The 23,809-nt window shown below is 38.2% G+C and overlaps 1 protein-coding gene across 3 annotated transcripts in view; it reads right to left on the bottom strand.

Moving 5' to 3' along the window:
* Nucleotides 1–1,464: 1,464 nt before the first annotated feature.
* LOC128691922 (pyruvate dehydrogenase (acetyl-transferring) kinase, mitochondrial) overlaps nt 1,465–23,809 on the bottom strand; it is a 66,979-nt gene continuing 44,634 nt past the window's right edge. For all 3 annotated transcript variants that reach the window (XM_053780902.2, XM_053780905.2, XM_053780903.2), the window contains 2 exons: nt 20,550–20,774; nt 1,465–2,865 (listed from right to left, as the gene is read on the bottom strand). In XM_053780902.2, the coding sequence (XP_053636877.1) occupies nt 2,662–2,865; nt 20,550–20,774 (429 nt within the window). In that variant the 3' untranslated portion in view covers nt 1,465–2,661. The remainder of the gene's footprint in view (nt 2,866–20,549; nt 20,775–23,809) is intronic.

The raw sequence follows: 23,809 nt of genomic DNA, 5'->3' as shown, positions 1-23,809 counted from the left end.
CAACTGTGATTATGAAACAGCGACCGCAAGTGTTAGAAAATGTTGAGAGACTGTTATTGGTGTGGATAAATGAAAAACAGATAGCAGGAGATAGCATCTCTCAAGTGATCAATTGTGAAAAGGCTAGGCAGTTGCATTATAATTTGGTAAAGAAATTGCCTGCAATTAGTGCTGATGTGAGTGAATTTAAGGCCAGCAAAGGTTGGTTTGAAAGATTTAAGAATCGTAGAGGCATACACAGTGTGGTCAAGCATGGTGAGGCTGGTCCTAGTGGCATTAAAAGAAGGGAAGTAACCCCGGGAAAGGACTTGCTACCTCAAGTCCTAATGGAAGGGGATTCCCCTTTTAAATACTAACACCTCTCCCCTCCTCCCATCCCGTCAATCATCACCAGATCTTCATTAAAGGTAAGTGTCACTTATTTTATTGTTATTGTAATTATTCTATTGCATTAAACGTAATATTTCATGTAGTAAAATTTTTCTTTTTCATACTTTTGGGCGTCTTGCACGGATTAATTTGATTTCCATTACATGTATTTCTTATAAGGAAAATTGATTCTGTTTTCGATGTTTTTGGTATTCGATGAGCTCTCAGGAATGGATTAATATTGAATACCAGGGCTCCACTGTATGTATATATATATATATATATATATATATATATATATATATATATATATATATATATATATATATATATATATATATATATATATATACACATACATACATACATACATATACAGTGGACCCCCGCATAACGATCACCTCAGAATGCGACCAATTATGTAAGTGTATTTATGTAAGTGCGTTTGTACGTGTATGTTTGGGGGTCTGAAATGGACTAATCTACTTCACAATATTCCTTATGGGAATAAATTCGGTCAGTACTGGCACCTGAACATACTTCTGGAGTGAAAAAATATCGTTAACCGGGGGTCCACTGTGTATATATATATATATATTGTATGTATGTATGTATGTATGTATGTCGTGCCGAATAGGCAGAACTTGCAATCTTTGCTTAAATAGCAACAGTCATCTTTTGCCATATAGGACAAGTGAAAATTTGTGTATGCAATAATTTCGCCAAAATCATTCTGAACCTAACAAAAAAAATATATTTGATTGTGTTTGTTTAGTATTAAATTATTGTAAACGTATTTAAAATATATTTAGTTGGGTTAGGCTAAAATAAATTGCTCTTGTTATAAAAAGGTTAGGTAAGTTTTCTAAGATTCTTTTGGTGCAAAATTAAAAATTTTTACATTAACATTAATGAAAAAAATATATCTTTAAACGTATAAGAGAAAATTTCAGAAAGGACTTAATTTTAAATGAGTTCTTGCTAATTGACCAGTTTTACATATTAGGCACGACATATATATATATATATATATATATATATATATATATATATATATATATATATATATATATATATATATATATATATATATACACACACACACATACATACATACATACAGTGGTACCTTGACTTACGAGTGCCCCAACTTATGAGTTTTCTGAGTTATGAGCCGTCACTCAGTCGATTTTTTGCTTTGAGTTGCATGCCAAAATCCGAGTTACAAGCGAGCCTTTCAGGTACGCCGCCACTAATTGGCAGCGTATCTGAAGTCAAATCCAACTCTGTACCCAAAGGAATGTCAGGTACTTCATCTTATCCCACATGCTCTTCCAAGACATAACTGGAAGGATAATACTCCCTCGTCTCATGTTTGCATCTCGTATAAATCCGGGGAAAGTAACCTCCATTTCAACACTCAGAGTTTTTCCAGAAACATTAATTAAGGTGGGTGAAGTACTGATATTGGTGGGCGAAGTAGTTATCGTGGTCAGTGGAGTAGTGATAGTGGTGGGTGGAGTAGTGATATTGGTGGATGGAGTAGTGATGGTGGTGGGTGAACTAGTGAGGGTGCTGGAGTAGTGATAATGGTGGGTGGAATAGATATTGTGGTGGGTGGAGTAGTGAGGATGTTGGGTGTAGTAGAGAAGGAGGTGGGTGGAGTAGTGAAGGTGGTGGGTGGAGTATACAATATTTCTTATTTATAAATACATTTTTCTTATTTAAAAACCTGTAACAAAAAAAATTGGGGTGGTTTTTTGGGGCTGGAATGGATTTATGGCATTTCAATTAATCTCACTGAGGAAAATTAATTTGATGTACAAGCAAATTGAGTTACGAGCTGGGTCACAGAACGACTTAAACTCATAAGTCAAGGTACCACTGTATATATACATGTATATATATTTTTTTTAACACTTCAGCCATTTCCCACCAAGGCAGGTCAGGGGCCTGGCCTCAGGGGCACTGAACCTTGGAAGCATCCTTCAGGTATCCTTAGTTTCCAGTGTTTTTTTATGTAAGATGTTATTGTGTAATGAAAAACTAATGTGTAGCTTTATATAATTAACAACATGACACCCTAATAATTTTTTCTATACCTACACACAGTTCCATAATTTACCAGCAAAATTGTTGCTTACATATATTTATCCACTGTTTTTTGAGTGTGCTCCATTTCTTTACTCTCTTTATAGAAGAAAATATTTTTGCTAAAATTTAAAGAAAGCAAATTGAAAACACATTCATTCCACACTTCCTTATCTTAGATATGCATGAGGTATATTTCTTCTAGGTAGAAGTGCTATTACTGTTTGGTGTAGAACTGCTCTTTCCTTGAACAGATTTATTATGGGAGTTGGTGCAAAAGGGCCGAATGAACATAGCTGAATGTGACTGTGAAGACCAGTCATGCGTCTGAATAGGTGTTGAGTACTGTCGCTGACAAGTTTTGTTGTAAACTGGAAGAAGTTCGTTGGCTTCACTTGAAAGTGCCTGAAAGTAAATAAGATAAATGATTTTGATTTGATTTTTTATTTAAAAATATGAAAGGGTAAAAAAATGGTCAGTGGCACAAACGAACTCACATAGAGACATTTTATTTACTGTTTTATCTTCTGCTTATAGTTTGTGCTACTGTACTATGAAAAGACTATTTCTGGACACAGTCACCTAAAACGTATAACCCAAAACTAATAAAAAAAAAAATTTAATGCAGGTCAGAATATAAAAAAAAAAGTTATTCAAACAAAGATGACAGCACAGTTGACCTCCCCCTCCCAAGAATTCATGTGCTTTATGATCCACACAATTTAACCCTTTCACTGTTGGTGCCTAGTGGCTTACAAGCCAATGTTGGTGCTGTAGTACTATGCCAGTATTCTAGAGGCTTCAAATCTAGCTGGAGAAAGCTTACATATGAGAGAATGGGTCTGTGTGGTCAGTGTATGCAGTATAAAAAAAATTAGGGAGCCAGTGGTGCACTGTGGCAATGCTATTTCAGTAGTCCTTGTTCAGCATGCCTAGCAGTAAGAAATATCTGACTCCTGGTGAATTTGGGACTCTTCTCTTCCAAGATGGAAGCGTCAGTGAAGATGAATTTCGTGGTTTTGAGGAGTTTGTGGCCGAAAGCAATGCCCTGGATACCAGATACAGATAGCAAAAAGGGAAGGCAGCTTGGGTGGTGGGGAAGGCAGCTTGAATGGTGGGGAAGACAGCATGGATGGTGGGGAAGATGGTGTGGGTGGTTGGGAAGACGGTGTGTAAGTATATTCAGATATACACGAACACAGTTATGTAGATTATCATACATAGCAGCATGTGTAGAGAACCTAGGATAACCCAAAAAAGTCAGACTTATTTCCAGCGCGGGTGGTGGGGGAAGACAATGTGGGTGTGGGGAAGGTAGCATGGGTGTGGGGAAGGCAGCATGGATGGTGGGGATGATGATGTGTGTGGGGAAGGAAGCATAGATGGTGGGGATGATGGTGTGGGTTGGGAAGACAGCATGGGTGGTTGGGAAGATGGCGTGTACGTTTATTCAGGCATACACAAATACAGTTACATAGATTATCATATATAGCTGCATGTGTAGAGAACCTAGGATAACCCAGAAAAGTCAGTGACTTATTTCCAGCATGTATCAATATAAATCTCCTGCAAGACCAGGACCCACACGTTACTGAATTCACAAACACAATGAGTAACTGTATGTTGCTACCAACAGTAACAAAACCTACAAGAGTTACAGAGACTAGTGTTTCCCTACTTGACCACATCTGGACCAACACCATATCCCCTTTAAAATCAGGCATAATTACAGATAATACCACAGACCACTACCCTACTTTCCTCATAACAACTCTTGGTAAACTACCCCAAGACACTACTAAAGTCACCTTCAGACTTCACAATGAGGCAGCCATTAATAACTTCACAACAGCAGTAGCAAACATTGACTGGCACACTGAGCTAGAAATCTATACAGATATTGATGAATGTATTAATAATTTTCTAAAAAAGACCCAATACCTCTATAACAAGCACTGCCCTAAAAAAACTAAACAGATGACAGCTAAGAGACTGAACAGTCCCTGGCTAACACCCAGCATTCTCAAATCCATAAATACAAAACACCAATATGAAAAACAGTACAGAATGGGTCACACAACCAGAGACCAAACAAAACGTTACTCGTCAATCCTAACCAGCCTGATAAGAAGGGCAAAAAATTGTATTATGAGAACAGATTATCCAACTTACGAGGTGATATAAAAAAGACCTGGAAAACCCTATCAGAAATTCTGGGAACAAAAAAGATATCACGAAATAGCAAAATAAAATTAACAAAATCAGATGAACCCCAACTCCCACCAACAGAAACAGCAAACAGACTCAATGATTTCTTCTCCACTATAGGACAAAACCTTGCCAATAAAATCCCAAGCTCAGATACCCCACCAAATGACTACCTCACCGGCAACTACCCGAACACACTGTTCCTAGCTCCGACTAACCCATACGAAGTCTCCCTTATTATCAACACACTAAAAAACAAGGCAGGAGATTTAAATACCGTACCACCCATTATATACAAAAAAGTGTCACAAGTGCTATCACCAATCATTGCAACACTCTTTAACAAATCCATTGAATCCTCCACCTTCCCTACAGTACTCAAAATAGCAAGGGTCACCCCGATCCACAAAGGAGGAGACCAAACAGAGTTGAATAACTATAGGCCAATATCCAACTTACACCCTCTCTCAAAAATCTTCGAAAAATTAATTCATAAACGAATCTACTCCTACCTTATCTCCCAATAACATACTCAACCCCTGCCAATTTGGATTCAGGCCTAATAAAAATACTAATGATGCTATTATACACATGCTAGAACATATATACACTGCAATAGAGAAAAAAGAAGTCCCACTGGGGATCTTCATTGACTTACGTAAAGCTTTTGATACAGTTGACCATGACTTGCTCCACGTAAAATTGTCACACTATGGTATAAGAGGGCACTCCCTCAACTACCTCAAGTCATACCTCAGCAACAGAAGCCAATATGTGTACGCAAATGGGACAAACTCTTCTGCACAACCAATTACAGTTGGTGTCCCACAGGGAAGTGTCCTTGGCCCTCTTCTCTTTGTCCTATACATAAATGACCTACCAAATGCTTCGCAATTACTCAAACCCACACTATTTGCAGATGACACTACATACGTCTTCTCCCACCCGAGCCCAGTCACGCTAGCCAATACTGTAAATACCGAATTACAGAAAATATCTACCTGGATGAGGACTAACAAACTTACACTAAACATTGACAAAACCTACTTCATTCAGTTTGGTAACAGAGCTACAGATATCCCTCTTAACATAATGATAAATGGATCACCTATCACAAAGCTAACAGAGGGAAAATTCTTAGGAATCCACCTTGATAATAGACTCAAATTTCATACACATATACAACAAATTTCTAAGAAAATTTCCAAGACTGTAGGCATACTATCGAAGATACGGTACTATGCTCCACAGTCAGCCCTCCTGGCCCTATATCACTCTCTTATTTACCCCTATCTCACCTATGGAATTTGTGCATGGGGGTCAACAACAATTAACCATCTCAGACCACTAATTACCCAACAAAAGGCTGCAGTTAGAATGATAACAAATTCTCACTACAGGCAGCACACTCCACCAATATTCAATACACTAAACCTACTCACCATACAAAACATCCATACTTATTACTGCACCTATTACATACATAGAACACTTAACTCTGATATTAACCCTCCCCTCAAACATCTCCTTGCCAACCTCAACAGAACACATGACCATAACACAAGGCATAGATCACTCTTTGATGTTCCTCGTGTCCATCTCACACTATGCAAAAACTCAATGCACATAAAAGGCCCTAAAATCTGGAATTCATTACCTGTAAATATAAAAGAAACACTACCTGTTTATAAATTCAAGTCTCTTCTCAAAGATCACTTACTCACCCAAAACCAAATAAATACTGAATAACTGAACCTTATAAATTGTATATCTTAAATGTTTCTCACAATTATATCACATAAATGTTAAACCTAAAACCCAATCTAACTTTATTATTTTTTAAATACACTACCTAACAGAATACTCCATACGACTGAATGTACAACAATGCATGCAACCATATGACCTGTCTTTGTAATCTTAAGTTAATTTTAAGCCAGCCCGTAATGCTATGCATAGTATAAGTGGCTTTGGCATGCTGCTCTTATCTGTATTTTTTTGTACCTCTGTATGTGTGCTCAAATTGTTAATAAATAAATAAATGGGTGGTGGGGAAGAGTGTGGGTGTGGGGAAATCAGCATGGGTGTGAGGAAGGCAGCGTGGGTGGTGGGGAAGAGAGTGTGGGTGTGGGGAAGGCAGCGTGGGTTTGTGTAAACCAGTTTTGTTAATATAATGATCACAGTGTTTGTGCAGTTATTGTGTTGCATACAACGAGTGGATATATATATATATACATGTATTATGCATTATATTGGTCTCACAGGTCACAAAAGTTACTTGAAAAAATAAAATATTAGAAATGAAAAGAAAAAAATAGAATAAAAGTAAAAATTATATTACCAAGTTTGGAGTACTAATGGTAAGAACGTAGATCTACTTTTGGACAGTTAACCCTTTCAGGGTTTTCGATGTACTAGTACGGCTTACGCACTAGGGTTATTGACGTACTAATACGCCTAAATTCTAGCACCTTCAGATCTAGTGAGAGAAAGCTGGTAGGCCTACATATGAAAGAATGGGTCTATGTGGTCAATGTGCACAGTATAAAAAAAATCCTGCAGCAGACAGTGCATAATGAGAAAAGAAAACTCCAACTATGTTTTTGGTTTAAAACAGCGACTTTGCAGTGTATTTTTATATAGTATTTATGGTTTTATTTTAGTTTTCCTGGTCTCATTTTATAGAATGGAAGACATATTACAGAAGTTCAGATGATTTTGATTGGTTTCATAATGAAAAGTACCTTAAAATTGAGCTCAAAGTAGCAGAAATGTTCGATTTTTACCAAAGTTCAAAAGTAAACAAATCATGCCAAGCGTCCAATACAAGTCAACTGGTGAGTCTGATATTCTTTCACAAGTGTGCTGGTATTATTTATACCATTTCTACACCATTTCTACATTAATGCACTAGTCTGCATAACAGTAAATCTTCTATTTTTTGTGAGAATAAAAATTCAAAGTGGAAAGCAAAAGAGATGTAAGAGGGGCCTGGGGACGTGACTAATGAACAGAGAAAATGTTATTTTAGTGCCAGAAATGTCTGTCTTGTTTATTCTGGACCCTATTTAGAAATTGGCATCTTCTGAAATTTGTGTGAAATTGGCAAAATTGTCAAATTCTGACCACTTTATTGGATAGTTGAAATCGGTAAATGGGTGGTTTCTTGTACTCATTTGATAGAAAAAATGGAATTCTAGCAAAATAGATATGATTTTTGTCAACTAGTGCATTGGAATTGGCCAAAAATAGGGCTCCTAGAGTTTACCTAGAGAGAGTTCCGGGGGTCAACGCCCCCGCGGTCCAGTCTGTGACCAGGCCTCCTGGTGGATCAGAGCCTGATCAACCAGGCTGTTACTGCTGGCTGCACGCAATCCAATGTACGAGCCACAGCCCGGCTGGTCAGGTACCGACTTTAGGTGCTTGTCCAGTGCCTGCTTGAAGACAGCCAGGGGTCTATTGGTAATCCCCCTTATGTATGCTGGGAGGCAGTTGAACAGTCTCGGGCCCCTGACACTTATTGTATTGTCTCTTAACGTGCTAGTGACACCCCTGCTTTTCATTGGGGGGATGTTGCATCGTCTGCCAAGTCTTTTCCTTTCGTTGTGAGTGATTTTCGTGTGCAAGTTCGGTACTAGTCCCTCTAGGATTTTCCAGGTGTATATAATCATGTACCTCTCCCGCCTGCGTTCGAAGTGGGCGAAATCGCCGATGAGTAAACATTGTCGAGACCACTAACTTTGCAAGAGCATAATTCCGTAAGTTTTCCATCAAATTTCATACTTTTGGTGTCATTGTGATTGGGAAAAGATTCTCTATCATTTCACAAGAAAAAATAAATTTTTTTTCCTGAAAAATTTTCGACCCTGAGAACGAGTTTAGGAGAGGGCCTCTCAACCCTGAAAGGGTTAATGGGTTAAGAGTATGTATAATAATCATAGGGAATATATTTAGCGACATCTATACAGCACCATTGTGAAACCGCCTTTAGTGGTCAGTGGACAGGAGCTCAACTTGTATCATCAAGTGACTCGCTGGAGTACAGGACGCATGCATAGTATCCATGAGTCCTGTCTGCTCCTGGCGTGCAAATACAGTCCCCTCATTCACCCACGTTACCTAGTAAATTTTACCCATCATTTAGGGATGTTACAGTAGGGTGCCACTTATATGGCAGGTTAGGTTCCAGGCTACTGCCACAAAGCAGACATCGCTGGAAAGCAGAACGCCAATTTTTCCACTTATAAATGCATATAAATGTCAGATATCAAGTTTACACTAACATATATTAAGTTAACAATAGAACTAGGCATTAAAAAACAATAAAAGGTAAAATACACACACACACAGTACACTCATTATTTACCTCAAAATATTTGTAGTCTTAATGTAGTGCAAAAGGTGAGTAGTATTTAGTGTAAGAAGTCAGGTGTGGTAGCCCTCCTGGCCACCCCACCCACACATAATATACTACAATGCTTAAAGCACCCTAGAATGATAAAATGCATATACAGTACACTCATTACTTGCCTTAAAATATTTGTAGCCTTAATGGTTTTAAGGTAGGGCAAGATGTGAAAAGTATTTGTTTGTAGAAAGTCAGGTATGGGAGGTATGGTAGCCCACCAGGTCACCCCACCCATGCAGAGTATTATGTAAACAAATGGATGAAGCGTCTCGTTATGGTTCATACACTTTCAACAAACACCTTACATTATGTCCACAGTGGTACAGTAGAATAAATAAAGACCAACGCTTCCATTCTCATGTAACATTTTTGGAAGGAACGATGCTCTGACAAGTTAGTACAGAATAAATTAACAGCAACACTCCCATTCTTGTGCAACACACCATTTTTAGAGTGAATGATATTATTATTATTATTATTATTATTATTATTATTATTACAGTGGACCCTCGAGTTTCGGCAGCCTCGACTTTCGTGAAATTCGACCTTCGGCGAGTTTTTTTTTTGGAAAAATTTGGCCTTGAGTTTTGTGAAAAAACTTGTTTCAGCGACCATCCGGTGCCCATCACCATGCACACAAAGCCAGTCTCCCATGCCATTCACGCTCAGTGTGCCATTGTTTACCAACACATGACCATCACCCCGCGGGTTCATACGTAATAATCCATTGTTTTTTGTGATTACAACTGCTAAATAAGTCACCATGAGCCCAAGAAAAGCTAGTGCAAGCCCTTTGGTAAAGAAAGTGAGGAACATGATCAAATTCACGAAGGAAATCATTGAAAAATATGAGAGTGGAGTGCGTGTTACAGAGCTTGCCAGGATGTATGGCAAGCCCCATTCAACCATCACTTTGATCATGGCGAAAGGAAAGGAAATAAGGTGTGCTGTTGTTGCAAAAGGGGTGGATATGCTGACAAAAATGAGATCACAAATCCTCGAAGAAGTGGAGAGGTTATTGTTGGTGTGGATTACCGAAAAACAGTTAGCAGGAGATAGTGTTACGCAGTCGATAATATGTGAAAAGGCAAGGCAGTTGCATGAGGATCTCGTAAAGAATATGCCTGCAACAAGTGGTGATGCTTGTGATTTTAAGGCCAGCAAAGGTTGCTTTGAGAGATTTAAGAAGCGTGGTGACATTCATAGTGTGATAAAGCATGGTGAGGCTGCCAGTTCTGACAAAAAAGCAGCTGAGAAGTTTGTACAGGAGTTTAAGGAGTGCATAGACACTGGAGAATTCAAACCCCAGCAAGTGTTTAATTGTGACGAAACAGGCCTTTTCTGGAAGAAAATGCCAAAGAGGACCTACATCACGCAGGAGGAAGTGGCACTCCCAGGACACAAACCTATGAAAGACAGGCTTACTCTCATGTTTTGTAGTAATGCTAGTGGGGATTTTAAAGTGAAGCCTTTACTGGTGTATCACTCTGAAAATCCCAGAGTGTTCAAGAAATACAGTGTCGCCAAGAGTAATTTGTGTGTGATGTGGAAGGCTAACAGTAAGGCATGGGTCACAAGGGGAATTTTCCTAGACTAGTTTAATGAAGTGTTTGGCCCCAGTGTGAAGAAATACCTCCTGGAAAATAAATTACCACTCAAGTGCCTCCTGGTAATGGACAATGCTCCTGCTCATCCTCCAGACTTGGAAGAGCAAATAGTGGAGGAGTTTAGTTTCATCACGGTGAAGTTCTTGCCTCCTAATACCACTCCTCTCCTCCAGCCCATGGACCAGCAGGTCATTTCAAACTTCAAAAAACTCTACACCAAAGCAGTGTTTCAAAAGTGCTTTGAAGTGACCTCAGACACTGAATTGACCCTAAGAGAGTTCTGGAAAGATCACTTTAATATCCTCCATTGCATAAACCTTATAGATAAGTCTTGGGAGGGAGTGACTTCCAGGACTTTAAACTCTGCTTGGAGAAATTTGTGGTCAGATTGTATGCAAGAGAGGGATTTTGAAGGGTTTGTGGCTGACCCTAAGGAACCTATGCCAGTTGTGGAAACTATTGTGGCATTGGGGATGTCCTTGGGGTTGGAGGTGAGTGGTGAGGATGTGGAAGAGTTGGTGGAGGACCACAGGGAAGAGCTAACCACTGAAGAGCTGCAAGAGCTTCATCTGCAACAGCAACAGATCATAGCTCAGGAAACTGCTGCAGTGGAGGAGGAAAAGAGATGGAGGAAGGTGCCTTCTTCAAAGATTAAGGACATTTGTGGAAAGTGGACTGAAGTGCAAACATTTATGGATGAACTTCACCCTAACAAAGCTGTTGCAGGCCGTATTGGCAACATGTACAATGACAGTGTTGTGTCCCACTTCAGACAAATCTTAAAGAAATGCCAGAAACAGACCTCTCTGGACAGATATTTTGTGTGACAGGGGTCCAGTGACTCTCAAGCTGGTCCCAGTGGCATTAAAAGAAGAAGGGAAGTAACCCCAGATATGGACTTCATACCTGAAGTCCTAATGGAAGGAGATTCTCCTTCCAAAAAATAGTGTACACCTTCCTCCTATCCCCTCCTCCCGTCTTCCATCCACGCAGAAGTCTTCAGTAAAGGTAAGTGTAATGTTATTATTATTTTTTTAAATGTATGTACTTGATTTCTGATTGTTTTCATTATGTAAATCTTTATTTAATTTGAAAAAATAAATTTTATTTTAATATTTTTGGGTGTCTGGAATGGATTAATTTTATTTCCATTGTTTCTTATGGGGAAAATGGTTTCGAGTTTTGTGAATTTCGACCTTCAGCGGGCTCTCTGGAACGAATTAATCATGAAACTCAGGGATCCACTGTATTATTATTATTATTATTATTATTATTATTATCATCATTATTATCAAAATAAAAAAGAAGCACTAACCCACAAGGGTCGTGAATAGCTAGAATGAAGGCATACGAAAGGAAGATTTTTCTACAATTAAGTAACTGGTGTTTGACTAGAGAAAATGTAATTCTTCCGACACTCCTACAAACCGCTTGGTAAGCAAATCTCATATTTATGTCAATTTTTATACTGTGGGTGTATGTATCATGTTTATATGTTGCATAGCATGTTTATTACATAATTCTGAAAAAATATAATAGATGGAATAATGGAAATGTCTATATTAATGTAATATAATTATTTAACCCTTTCAGGGTCCGTCCCGTAGATCTACGGCTTTACGTTCAGGGTCCAAACCGTAGATCTACGCCATGAGCTCAGCTCACTCTGATAAACTGTGAGTGGTACATTTGGGCCTAGATATGAGAGAATACATCTATGTGGTATGTGTGCACCACATAAAACAGATCCTGCAGCACACTGTGTATAATGAGAGAAAAAAACTTAAATCATGATTTTTCGATTAAAACAGCAACTTTGCAGTGTTTTTTCGTATGTTTTTTATAGTTGTATTTGCGATTTCTTGGTCTCATTTGATAGAATGGAAGACATATTACAGAAATAAAGATGATTTTGATTGGTTTTAGCACTGGAAATGGCTTGAAACTGAGCTCAAAGTAGCGGAAATGTTAAATTTTTGCCGATATTCAAGAGTAAACAAACGACCTCACACGTCTAATACACGTCAGCTGGTGGGTCTAATATACATTCACAAATATGGTGATGATATTTATACAATTATTACAGTATTGCATAACAGTAAATTTTCTATTTTTTGGTGTGAATAAAAATTCATTATGTGAATAAAAAATCAAAATGGAATTTATTTGTAAAGCCTCAAAACATAACTAATGAACAGAGGAAACGTTAGTTTAGTGCCAGGAATGCCTACATTGTTTATTCTGGACCCTATTTTGAAATTGGAATATTTTGAACTTTGTGTTAAATTGGCCAAATTAACAATTTCCGATCACTTTATTTTGTAGTTGAAGCAGTTGACTTGGCGATTTCTTGTGCTCAATCGATAGAATAGAAGTAATACTAGTGAAATAGCTAAGAATTTGGTTGATTGGAATAATGTAATTGGCCTAAAATGGGAGTCAAAGTCGGCAAAATCGCCGATTCGTAAATGTCGCTGACACATCAAAATTCGTGAGAGCATAATTTCGTCAATTTTCCACCAAATTTCATACTTTTTGTTTTATTACCTTCACAAAAAGATTCTCTACGATTTCATAAGAAAAAATAACAAATTTTTTTTTTGAAAATTCTTGGACACTGGTGTGTGACTCCAGATTTGGGCCTTGGACCCTGAAAGGGTTAATGCGCCCAAGAGATTATTATATGGCGTCAAGTAGAGACTTAGTGATTTTAACGTGTACCTGCATGCCAGCACAGTGTGTAAGTATATTTAGGTACAGGTACACATAGGTATAATTATCAGAGTACATATAAAATATGCAATAACTTTAAAACACTTGAAATTTTGGAAAATTTCCAGACATAATAGATGTGCTCACGGAGAATGTAAACAAACCGGGTGGGGCGTGCCGCATTAGAAAGACCATTCACTGTATAGCAAGTTTTGGTCATAATTTGAAATCGCCATATTAGCGGAACGCCATAAAGCGGGGCTCTACTGTTTATGAATTTTAAAAATTTAGGTATGTTTATGATTATTTTTTTTATTTTGCAGAAATGTCTGACCATCCAATGTGGCAATTTTTGAAGAGAAAATATCTAGAGAATTCTGATGAGGTTAGAAAGAAAGACATTAATAATAATATATAGTAATTTTATGCAGGGGTTCCCTGAGATGTGAAAACTATTTCAAGGGTTTCACAAGGGTAAAAAGGTTGAGATTCGCTGGTTTAAGCACTGTAGGTTAAATAATTGTTTCAGTGGTTGGGCTGTGTTCACTAGACATGTTCACTGTGTGAAGTGCAGGATAGTGAGTGATCATCACACCCTCCCTCACACAGTTATACTTACCACTTCCTTCCCACACCACATACCTGCCACATTTTTCCCCTATCTCCCATCCCCTCCTCCCACTCCACCTTCCCTACCTTCTCCCAGAGATAATTCATCTGCTGCTCATCCATAAATTAGATCTGTACTATACAGATATGTATTACAGATCTTTATAATATTATTTGTAAGGGAAAAGTAACATTACTGGTAAATATTCTTAATTTGAAAATAATAGAAATTAGATACGAGTCAGAAAACATTTCTGATTATAACATGGGTGTCTATGAGAAAATAGGTTCAAAGTTCCAAGCACTTGCAAATCATTTCAGGAATGCATAAACGTCACAAGTTGGGGCCCTGCATATGAAGTATACAGTGATTTGTTTCGAACCATCTCAATTTTCTCCATTTCTTGCTAGATTATTATGTATCCAGTTATATTATTCAGTATTCAGTACTTGTACTTGTAGAGATCGAACATTACTAAACTTTTTGCTGATACTCAATTTTTAGTTCAGTACCATTAAAATTAGCAGATATCCACCAATATCATAAAAATTAGCTGATACCTGCCAATATCAATACCATTAAAATTAGCTGATGCCCACCAGTACTTTGGCACACCTCTTGTTACTTGGACTATTTACATTACATTTGAAGGGTAGTAAACCTTAAAATATCATTCGATCCTCTTAACCCTTTCAGGGTCGCCAGGCCCTCTCCGAGACTTGTTTTCAGGGTCACCAAATTTTCAAAAAAAAAAAATTATTTTTTCTTATTTAAAGATAGAGAATCTTTTCTCAATCATAATGACACCAAAAGTATGAAATTTGATGGAAAACTTATGGAATTATGCTCTTGCGAAGTTAGCGGTATCAACAATGTTTATGCATCGGCGATTTTGCCCACTTTGAGCCCTATTTTCAGCCAATTTCAGTGTACTAGTCGACAAAAATCACAACTATTTCGCTAGAACTCCATTTTGTCTATCGAATGAATACAAGAAACCACCCATTTACCGATTTCAACTATCCAATAAAGTGGTCAGAATCTAGCAATTTTGCCAATTTCACACAAATTTCAAAAGGTGCCAATTTCCGAATAGGGTCCAGAATAAACAAGAAAGACATTCCTGACACTAAAATAACATTTCCTCTGTTCATCAGTCACGTCCCCACGCCCCTCTTACATTTTTTTGCTTTCCACCTTGAATTTTTATTCTCACAAAAAATAGAAGATATACTGTTATGCAGACTACTGCATTAGTGTAGAAATGGTATAAATAATATTAGCGCACTTGTGAAAGAATATTAGACTCACCGGTTGACGTGTATTGGACGCGTAGCATGATTTGTTTACTTTTGAACTTTGGTAAAAATCAAACATTTCTGCTACTTTGAGCTCAATTTCAAGGTACTTTTCATTGTAAAACCAGTCAAAATCATCTCAATTTCTGTAATATTTCTTCCATTCTATAAAATAAGACCAGGAAAACTAGAATACAACAATAAATACCATATGAAAATACAGTGCAAAGTCGTTGTTTTAATCCAAAAACACGGTCAAAGTTTTTTTTCTCATTACGCACTGTGTGCTACAGGATTTTTTTAAAACTGCGCACACTGACCACATAGACCCATTCTTTCATATGTAGGCCTACCAGTTTTCTCTCACTAGATTTGAGGGCGCTAGAATTTAGGCGTACTAGTACGTCAAAAACCCTGGTGCGTAAGCCATACTAGTACGTCCGAAACCCTGAAAGGGTTAACCACAGGCATCATGACACTTGTAAAAACAGTCAAATGGGTGACTATTGACAGCACCTTGAACAGTTGAAGTATAACTGTTTTACATGAGCTGCGTGTAGCAAGTGTCTATTTTGTTTCCTGAAGCAGATTTTTTTTTCTTTTTCCTTTTTCTTTTGTAACCCAACCTTCCTTAGATATGTGCTCCAAACCTTATGGGAAAAAGTGACATAATTACTAAGAGGATAGACTGAAAATGTATTGTGTATAGTATAAAAATTTATTGAAATGTTAAAAATTTCAACATAACCAGGAATGTTAGGTTTTATCATTAATAGCAACACAGCCAGGATTTCAATCATGGGGTAGGTGTTTCAGAATCATAAGATAATGAAAAAATCAGACATCATCTTTGTGAAATTTCTTACACTATTGTGGTTTTGTGGTCACTGGACAATGTAATATATTGAAAATTAAATATTAATTGAAAAAATTAAAGTACAGCTTGGCCATCACTTATCCAGCAATCAGTAATCTTGTTTCATCAGAAATCTGGCACTAATTTCGGCTAGCATAACTTCAAATTTCCGGGGTCGCCACAGCATCTTGCCACTACTGTTTGGTGGTGCTACTTCCTGCATAAGTCATTCCAATTTCTTTTTCTCCATTTACTGTTGTAACCTGCTCACTTTTAGCCCTAGCCATGGTTCCAGCGAATAAAAGAAATGCTTCTCATTGTGTAAAGCACATACACTGTACACTGTCCATAAAAGATAAGGTGGCAATCCTACGATCATGTAAACCAATTATAGGCTTCTGTTTTATACTCACTTGGCAGGACGGTAGTACTTCCCTGGGCGGTTGCTACTACCTATATATATATATATAGTGTGTGTGTGTGTGTGTGTCGGTTTCCCTGAATCCCTTCATAAATGTTACCTTGCTCAAATTCCAACAGCATGTCAAATCCTAAAAACCACTGGTCTCCATTCACCCCTATTAACATACACATGTCTGCTGGAAGTCCAAGCCTCTCGCACACTAAACCTCCTTTGCACCTTCCCTCCTACCTTTCCTAGGCTGGCCCCTACCCCGCCTTCCCTCCAGTACAGATTTATACACTCTCGAAGTCATTCTATTTTGTTTCAACCTCTCTACGTGTCTGAACCACCTCAACAACCCCTCCTCAGCCCTCTGAATAATAGTTTTGGTAATTCTGCACCTCCTCCTAATTTCCAAACTATGAATTCTCTGCATTATATTCACACCACACATTGCCCTCAGACATGACATCTTCACTGCCTCCAGCCTTCTCCTTGTTGCAACATTCACCACCCATGTTTCACAGCCATATAAGAGAGTTGGTATAACTATACTCTCATACATTCCCCTCTTTGCTTCAATGGACAAAGTTCTTTGTCTCCACAGACTCCTAAGTGTGCCACTCATCTTTTTCCCCTTGTCAGTTCTATGATTCACCTCATCTTTCATAGACCCATCTGCTGATACGTCCACTCCTAAATATCTGAATACATTCACCTCCTCCATACTCTCTCCCTCCAATCTGGTATCCAATCTTTTGTTACCTAATTTTTTTGTTATCCTCATCACCTTACTCTTTCCTATATTCGCTTTTAATTTTCTTCTTTTACGTACCCTAACAAACTCATCCATCAACCTCTGCAAGTTCTCTTCAGAATCTTCCAAAAGCACAGTGTCATCAGCAAAGAGCAACTGTGACAACTCCCACTTTCTGTTAGATTCTTTATCTTTTAACCCCACATCTCATGCCAGCACCCAAGCATCCACTTCTCTTGCAACTCCATCTATAAATATACTGAACAACCATGGTGACATCACACATCCTTGTCTAAGGCCTACTTTTACTGGAAAATAATCTCCCTCTCTCCTACATACTCTAACCTGAGCCTCACTATCCTCGTTAAAACTCTTCACTGCTTTCAGTAACCTACCTCTTATTCCATACATTTGCAACATCTACCACATTGATCCCCCTATCCACCCTGTCATATGCCTTTTCCAAATCCATAAATGCCACAAAAATCTCTTTAACCTTATCTAAATACTGTTCACCTCTATGTTTTGCTGTCAACACTTGGTCTACACACCTCCTACCTTTCCTAAAGCCTCCTTGTTCATCTGCTATCCTGCTCTCTGTCTTACTCTTAATTCTTTCATTAATAACTCTACTTACACTTTACCAGGTATACTCAGCAGACTTATTTCCCTATAATTTTTGCACTCTCTTTTGTCCCCTTTGTCTTTATACAAAGGAACTATGCACGCTCTCTGCCAGTCCCTAGGTAACTTACCCTCTTCCATACATTTATTAAATAAAAGCACCAACCACTCCAAAACTATATCCCCACCTGTTTTTATCATATCTATCTAACCCATCAATCCCTGCTGCTTTACCCCCTTTCATTCTACCCAATGCCTCAAGAACTTCCCCCACACTCACAACTGGCTTTTCCTCACTCCTACAAACTGTTATTCCTCCTTGCCTTCTGTATGAAATCACAGCTTCCTTATCTTCATCAACACTTAACAATTTCTCAAAATATTCCCTCCATCTTCCTGATACCTCTAACTCTCCTCTCCTATTTTTATCTATCAAATCCATTCGTTTCCTAGGCTTCCTCAACTTATTAATCTCCAAAAACTTTTTTGTATCTTCAACAAAATTTGTTGATAACATCTCACCCACTCTCTCATTTGCTCTCTTTTTACACTGCTTCACCACTCTCTTAACCTCTCTTTTTCTCCCCATATACTACTCCTTCCTTGCATCACTTTGTAAAAACCTCTCATATGCTAACTTTTTCTCCTTTACTACTCTCTTTACATCATCATTCCACCAATCACTCTTCTTCCCTCCCGCACCCACTTTCCTGTAACCACAAACTTCTGCTGAACACACTTACGCTACATTCTTAAACCTGCCCCATACATCTTTGACCCCATTGCCTATACTCTCACTAGCCCATCTATCCTCCAATAGTTGTTTATATCTTACCCTAACTGCCTCCTCCTATGGTTTATAAAATCTTCATCTCTCTCTTACTTGCTGCTTCTATTTTCCTTGTATCCCATCTACCTTTTACTCTCACTGTAGCTACAACTAAAAAGTGGTCTGATATATCTGGCCCCTCTATAAACATGTACATCCTGAAGTCTACTCAACAGTCTTTTATCTACCAATACATAGTCCAACAAACTACTGCCATTATGCCCTACATCATATCTTGTACATTTATTTATCCTCTTTTTCTTAAAATATGTATTACCTATAACCAAACCCCTTTCTATACAAAGTTCAATCAAAGGGCTCCCATTATCATTTACACCTGACATCCCAAACATGCCTACCACACCCTTTCTAAATGTTTCTCCTACTTTAGCATTTAAGTCCCCTGCCACAGTTACTCCCTCACTTGGTTAAAAAGTTCCTACACACTCACTCAACATCTCCCAAGATCTCTCTCTCTCTCTCTCCTCTACACTCCTCTCTTCTCCAGGTGCATACACACTTATTATGACCCACTTTTTGCATCCAACCCTTATTTTAATCCACATAATCCTTGAATTTATACATTTATATTTCCTCTTCTCTTTCCATAACTGATCCTTCAACATTATTGCTACCCCTTCCTCAGCTCTAACTCTCAGATACTTCTGACTTAATCCCATTTATTTCTCCCGACTGAAACTCTCCTCTGTCTCTATATCTATCTCTGTCTCTTTCTCGGTCTATCTCTGTCTCTATCTCACAGGTACACACAGTTGTAAATAAAAATTATGTAGGATAACCAAAAAAATCCAGACGAAGTGTTATACTGTGCTTGTAAATATAATGCATAATACACATGACTGGCAAGTAATATGCATTTTCACTTGTTCAGGAATCAGACGTGACTACTCTGCATCTCTGCATCGTGTGTAATACCTGTTGGTTCACGCATCGCTCTCTCTGAGACAGAAAGAGAGAAAAGCAGAGAGACAAGCAGACTGAGACAGAGACAGAAAGATAAGCAGACTGAGACAGAAAGACAGATAAGCAGAGACAGAGATAAACAGAGAGCTAGACAGACAGACAGACATGTTTATGTGTAACAGTGAAAACAAATAAAGCCAAGGCAGTGCATGATCATCAAATGTCACTCCACTGCTGCACTGTTAGCAGTGGAGTGACACTCGTCTTACACCTTGCTTCAAGGAGTTTCATATATACTCCTGCGTGTCCAAAACATTGCTGGAACCTATAAATACTATACTGTATATAATTCTAGACAACAGTATGTGACTAAGGTAGGTGAAAATGTTCACCTGTCACTGTGTTTGTGACTATTTGAGTACTATTTCAGTACCTAAAATTAGTGTCAGAACAAAGATTGGTTATCAAATCACAAGAACTACTACAAATTGTAATTATCAGAACATAAAAATTATACAAATTAAAAAATGAGAAAAAAAAAAGGTATATTGGCAACACTTCTGCAAGCGACAGGGCTTCATATTGCCATCAGATGAGCGACAAGTGCCAGCTTTGCGGCCTTATATCTCCATAAGTACTGACTCTAAATTATTACATGTAAAAAAATGTCATCTTTATTTAAAATACTCGGAGCACTGGGTGAGAGAACATAGATCTCTGTTTGGGCAGTTAAGGGATTAAAGTAAGTGATATTAAATTTTGGATGTACTTCTGCAGTTTCATTTACAAAAAATGCACTATATACAGAAGCTTTATGAAAGGGGTTACTGTAGTCATATTTAATTAAATGTACCTTTAAGAAGATGATAGCATCTGTACCGTAACCTTCACAGGATGTTAGCATCAGGTCTCCATGAAAGTAACGAGCATACAATCTGGAGAGTGGAAGACCATAACCATATCCAGCCAAAGGTGGGATATCTAGCCCAGAAACAGCTGGTTGAGGTGCTGTAGAGTACATGTAATTGAAGAGGAGGTCCATTTGGCTTCGGGGAATGCCACCACCTTGGTCACTCAACTGAAAGGGAAGTAGAGAAGTTGCAGAGTTATTTAATTTTATATGAAATGAAAATAAAAATATTTATTTCCTTGCAAAGCTTACAATGTGTGGTTTACATATTATAAAATATTAATTACAAAGACGGCCACTAACATGCCTAGGCATTTCGGGCAGATTATACTGGATCAGGTTATGGAGCAGTACATTTTAATATACATTATTGCGTGTCAGGTTATGGAGCAGTACATTTTAATATACATTATGACGTGTCAGCGGATGGGTCTATGAAAGATGAGGTGAATCATAGAATTGATGAGGGAAAAAGAGTGAGTGGTGCACTTAGGAGTCTGTGGAGACAAAGAACTTTGTCCTTGGAGGCAAAGAGGGGAATGTATGAGAGTATAGTTTTACCAACGCTCTTATATGGGTGTGAAGCGTGGGTGATGAATGTTGCAGCGAGGAGAAGGCTGGAGGCAGTGGAGATGTCATGTCTGAGGGCAATGTGTGGTGTGAATATAATGCAGAGAATTCGTAGTTTGGAAGTTAGGAGGAGGTGCGGGATTACCAAAACTGTTGTCCAGAGGGCTGAGGAAGGGTTGTTGAGGTGGTTCGGACATGTAGAGAGAATGGAGCGAAACAGAATGACTTCAAGAGTGTATCAGTCTGTAGTGGAAGGAAGGCGGGGTAGGGGTCGGCCTAGGAAGGGTTGGAGGGAGGGGGTAAAGGAGGTTTTGTGTGCGAGGGGCTTGGACTTCCAGCAGGCATGCGTGAGCGTGTTTGATAGGAGTGAATGGAGACAAATGGTTTTTAATACTTGACGTGCTGTTGGAGTGTGAGCAAAGTAACATTTATGAAGGGATTCAGGGAAACCGGCAGGCCGGACTTGAGTCCTGGAGATGGGAAGTACAGTGCCTGCACTCTGAAGGAGGGGTGTTAATGTTGCAGTTTAAAAACTGTAGTGTAAAGCACCCTTCTGGCAAGACAGTGATGGAGTGAATGATGGTGAAAGTTTTTTTTTTTTTCGGGCCACCCTGCCTTGGTGGGAATCGGCCGGTGTGATAATAAAAAAAAATATTGCGTACTGATATAAAGGATAGGTAACTGAAGTGATTAACATTAATTAGATTTATAATAGTGAGTTAGTATATAGTAACCTATATTCAGGATTTCATTGTATTCTTGCTCTTCTCAATTTTGAACTAATGAGGCCTATGACAAACTAATATACAGTATTTCAGTTGCATGTTTAAAGTATCTGGTAAGCTCAAATTACTTTTATCAAAAGCTCTTCTCCAGCATTAAGGTGCCTTGAACATATACCTACTAGTACTTTTATTTAAAAACTCATGAGTTGAAATACCTAATTATATTGAACTGATGGGGGCACAACTGCCTTAATTCTTTCATGACAACTTATAGGTGGAGAGGCCAGATGTGTTAACCTTGTATGTATTTCAGTATAAAATAGATTTTGTGTAAAACAACACACACATAATTAAAATAAGTATATTGTAAAGACAGTACTTTAAGAGTAAAATAAGGTGTAGTAATGGGAGAAAAACAAAACTTAATGTATTAAACTGTGCATGGTGAAGTTCTGCTGTTTGTGGGTATAAAAGCAAAAGAAAGCCTAGCTTCCACGTATAATCCTAATTTTTGAAGAGGTAGACCAGTAAGGCAGCGGAAGGCCTCGGTCAGATGATCAAAAGCTCCAGCAGTGGGTCAATCGTGTGGCTAAGACACTTGTCCTGTTTCCAGATGAATCTTGCTATTTTGTTGTTGTGCATTCAGGCTGGGAGGACTAACCCACTCTTCTGGGCAAAATGTGAAGTTGTTCTGGATGTAAGAATTATAAGTAACAAAAATGCTGATGTTGTAACAATAATACCAAAGTGGCTACAGTGTGTCAAAACACTGGGTAAGGCCTCAGGTTTCAGATGATGCCATGTGAAAGCTGGGCCACACTATTTAATAATAATAATAGAATATTTTTATTTCTACAAGTACATGTACAAGGCATACAGGCCTAGCTGATATCAATGACATATGTACTACTACGTACATAGAAAGTCACTTGTTATGCAGAGCATTTTGGGCAAATTAGGTCAGTTTTGTCTCAAGATGTGACCCACACCAGTCGATTAACATCCAGGAACTGAACTGAACCTGGACCCTCACCATGTGAAGTGAGAACTTTTGCCACCAGGTCACCGGCCACCTTGGCCTGGTGGCCACAGTCGCCCGTAAATACTTATCCATTGAATATATGATTATCTTTTGTAGAACAGTGTTTTAAACAACCTATTCTGAAAGGAAGGATAAGTTTTCAGAAAATGAGATGGACTAATCATGAATGTAAGTATATTCCCCTAGACTCTGTAATGCATTAATGAGCTACCCTACACCAGAGCATATAGTGAGAACTGTAACAGTGAAGTAAGAAAGGGAAAACAATGTAACACGTCAAAATTCCAATGACCCTCTGAACTGCAACATCACCATCCCTCCCTCCCCAGAATACAGGCACTGTACTTCATAGTTCCAGGACTCAGTGCAGCTAGCCAGTTTTCCTGAAACCCTTGTTAATATTCCAACAGTATGTCAAGCCGTATTAAACATACCTACTACAGAGACTTTATAGTTGGAAAAATTTAACATTTAAAAAATAGACATATCATTGACCATAATAACTAAAATAAGACTACAGCCTCTCCTCGCTTAACGATGGAGCTCCATTCCTAAGACCACGTCGGTAAACGAATTCGTCGCTAAGTGAGGAGCATACTACAATGATAGTGAGTTTGTGTCAACCATCTTTGATATTGTTTTAATGTCACCTTTGCACCATTTATAACATTTCTGGTATATTTTTAAATGTTTATACAGTAGTGTACTGTATATTGTAATAAATAGAATAGAGGAAATGAGTTGTAATATATGTACATTATTCAGAGAGAGCCCATCGTAAGTCCGAGTCATCGGTAAACGAGTCGGTCATTAAATGAGGAGAGGCTGTATTTTAAAATCTAATTACAGTACATATTATATATTTA

The sequence above is a fragment of the Cherax quadricarinatus genome, chromosome 75, assembly GCF_038502225.1.
Source record: "Cherax quadricarinatus isolate ZL_2023a chromosome 75, ASM3850222v1, whole genome shotgun sequence".
NCBI lineage: Eukaryota > Metazoa > Arthropoda > Malacostraca > Decapoda > Parastacidae > Cherax > Cherax quadricarinatus.
The sequence above is the reverse complement of the archived record's forward strand: the minus strand, read 5'-3'. Positions and strand labels throughout refer to the sequence as shown.